Raw genomic sequence first — 2,292 nt, 5'->3', positions numbered from 1 at the left:
CGTTCTCATTTCCGTATCTCGATGAAAAAAAAAAATATATATATATATATATATATAACGACAAACTGTTACGATTAATATTTCGAACGATGCTCGAATACTTTACGGTTTCAAAGTTAAATACAAACGGAGAGGTACATGATCGAACATGATCGTCTCGATATTTCGCTATATCTACATTGTAACTGACAGTACATAGTGGTTGTAAACCGTTGCAGTTTACGAACGACGTTATATACACTCGATTATCGACGTTATTCGAGGCCGTGTGGACGTGATCGAAGATGATTCGACAATAAATAACATACTTGTTTATCACGGCATGACGGTCGTGCTCATTCGCATAATCGTTGTTGTAAAAAAAAAAAAAAAAATACTTTTCTCTCGTACTTCTGTCTTCTAGCTTCCCACTCGTTTTGGTTGTGGCAGGCCGCAAATGGCATTGTGAACCGGCATAGATAACCAACCAGCCATCGCGATTCCAATGGAATCGGCCATCGTGGCTATGCCCAAGGAAATTTTACGATCTGCCCTTGGGATCTGCAAATCGGATGAGAAAATATTACGCGTCCTTTTTTAATTATTATTATTATTATTATTATTATAATGATATTAGATGTTAGAAGCTATGTGTACATTACATGAGCAAAGATACCATGCGCATAGATTAAGGAACGACGTTAATTTGTCAAAGTAAAGTTACGTTACCTCGGTGGACATTCGATAAAATGTATTCACGTATGCTCCACCACCGAGAAGGCCTTCCCACAAAACGAACGTGAACACGATCCAAATACTGGGCAAGTAATAGAAGAGTGTCTCGAACAGCAAAATAATGACGTTGATAAACTGAAAGGAATACAAAGATATAAATCGTGATTACGCTCGATTACGATTATCGAGGAGGAGGAGGAGGAGGAGGAGGAGGATCTCGTAAGTTTCCATTGACAATATCGACAACAAGTAAATAGACTTTTAATCGATACCTGTAGGACAGCCATGATCCAGATTTTGTTGATCGTGACGAGATTGACGGACGATCTCGAGATAAACACTCCAATCTGATAATCAACCTGGAGCCAGCGATATTGCTCGGCGTGAGTTAACCAAATACCGTCGAATTCGATCAGCTCGTACTGTAAAAAATTAAAGTGACACGTGTCGATGAGAACACCTGGATTATCCGTGTTATTCTACTACGTACACCCATACGTAATTGCGTCTATTCTTAGCCGGAAATTATAGCAACAATATTTTGTAATCTTATTAGCGTGAAATACATAAAGGCAAAAAAAAAAAAAAAAAAAAAAAAAAAAAAAAAAAAAAAAAAAAAAAAAAAAATGAGAAACAATAGCTAAGAAGCAGAGGTAAGGAGGAGAGGGGGCAAACACAATTCTACAAAAAAGCTCGTGTAACAAAAAAGCATTACCAATCCTTGGTTAATGAAATATTCGAAGAGGTACACGAGCCCGAGAGGAATCATATACTTCAGCAATCCCGGTACCAGATTGATCTTTTCTTTAAAGCTCTTCCTAGGGATCTCAATGATTTGCTCTTGGCTGTCGATACCGTTCTTAGTGATCGGGATACTGGACTGCGGCGGATGGACCAGAACCAACCAGAAAGTGATTCCTTGTATGATCGGTACGATTAACATAAGTAACAATGTATCTTCGTTGCTTAACCACGTGGTGAGGGAGGCATAAGATAGCGCGCCAATTATTCCGGCGCCTCCAGTACCGGAAGACCATGTCGCGATTACTTGTCTGCGAAACAATGAATCGCTCTCAATTATGATGGGCAATTGCAAAGATTAAACGGGAGAGAATTCGACAAACTGTGAACGGATTAATATCTGGCGATGAGTTTTAACGAAAAAAAGGAAAAAAATAAAAAAATAAAAATAATAAAAATAAAAACGACGATGAGAAAAAAATTAATAAAGAGGGGAAGGGGGGAATAGAACATGATGTAATATATCTTTCCAAAATCTCCGAATTTCCGAATAAATTCTTACGAATGATCGTGTTAAAATCGGATACACGCTTGAAATGCACGTTTTCACTCGTATATATGTATGTATACGTATATGTAGCCACGAGTCGCGAGTATGTTTCTTTCTGATGAACTTTTGCAACGGTAAGGTTAATCGTTAGTGAATAGAGAATGACAAAATGACAGAAAGAGATAGATAGAGATAGATAGATACAGATAATAATGGGAAGAATAGAGTAGATCGTAATTAACAGTTATTACACATAAGTACAGACGTACCTCGTGCTCGCAACGAGT

The 2,292-nt window shown here is 37.8% G+C and overlaps 1 protein-coding gene across 1 annotated transcript in view; it reads right to left on the bottom strand.

Annotated features, from left to right (window-relative positions):
• Positions 1-25: 25 nt before the first annotated feature.
• Positions 26-2,292, bottom strand: part of LOC102672173 (battenin) — a 7,374-nt gene continuing 5,107 nt past the window's right edge. Inside the window, exons 4-7 of the mRNA XM_031513588.1 lie at positions 1,430-1,766; positions 987-1,136; positions 709-849; positions 26-540 (exon numbers count right to left, since the gene is read on the bottom strand). Coding sequence (XP_031369448.1) covers positions 400-540; positions 709-849; positions 987-1,136; positions 1,430-1,766 — 769 coding nt within the window. The 3' untranslated portion in view covers positions 26-399. The remainder of the gene's footprint in view (positions 541-708; positions 850-986; positions 1,137-1,429; positions 1,767-2,292) is intronic.

The sequence above is a fragment of the Apis dorsata genome, unplaced genomic scaffold (genome assembly GCF_000469605.1).
Source record: "Apis dorsata unplaced genomic scaffold, Apis dorsata 1.3 scaffold_683, whole genome shotgun sequence".
Classification (NCBI taxonomy): Eukaryota; Metazoa; Arthropoda; class Insecta; order Hymenoptera; family Apidae; genus Apis; species Apis dorsata.
This window is presented reverse-complemented; position numbering and strand designations above follow the sequence as displayed.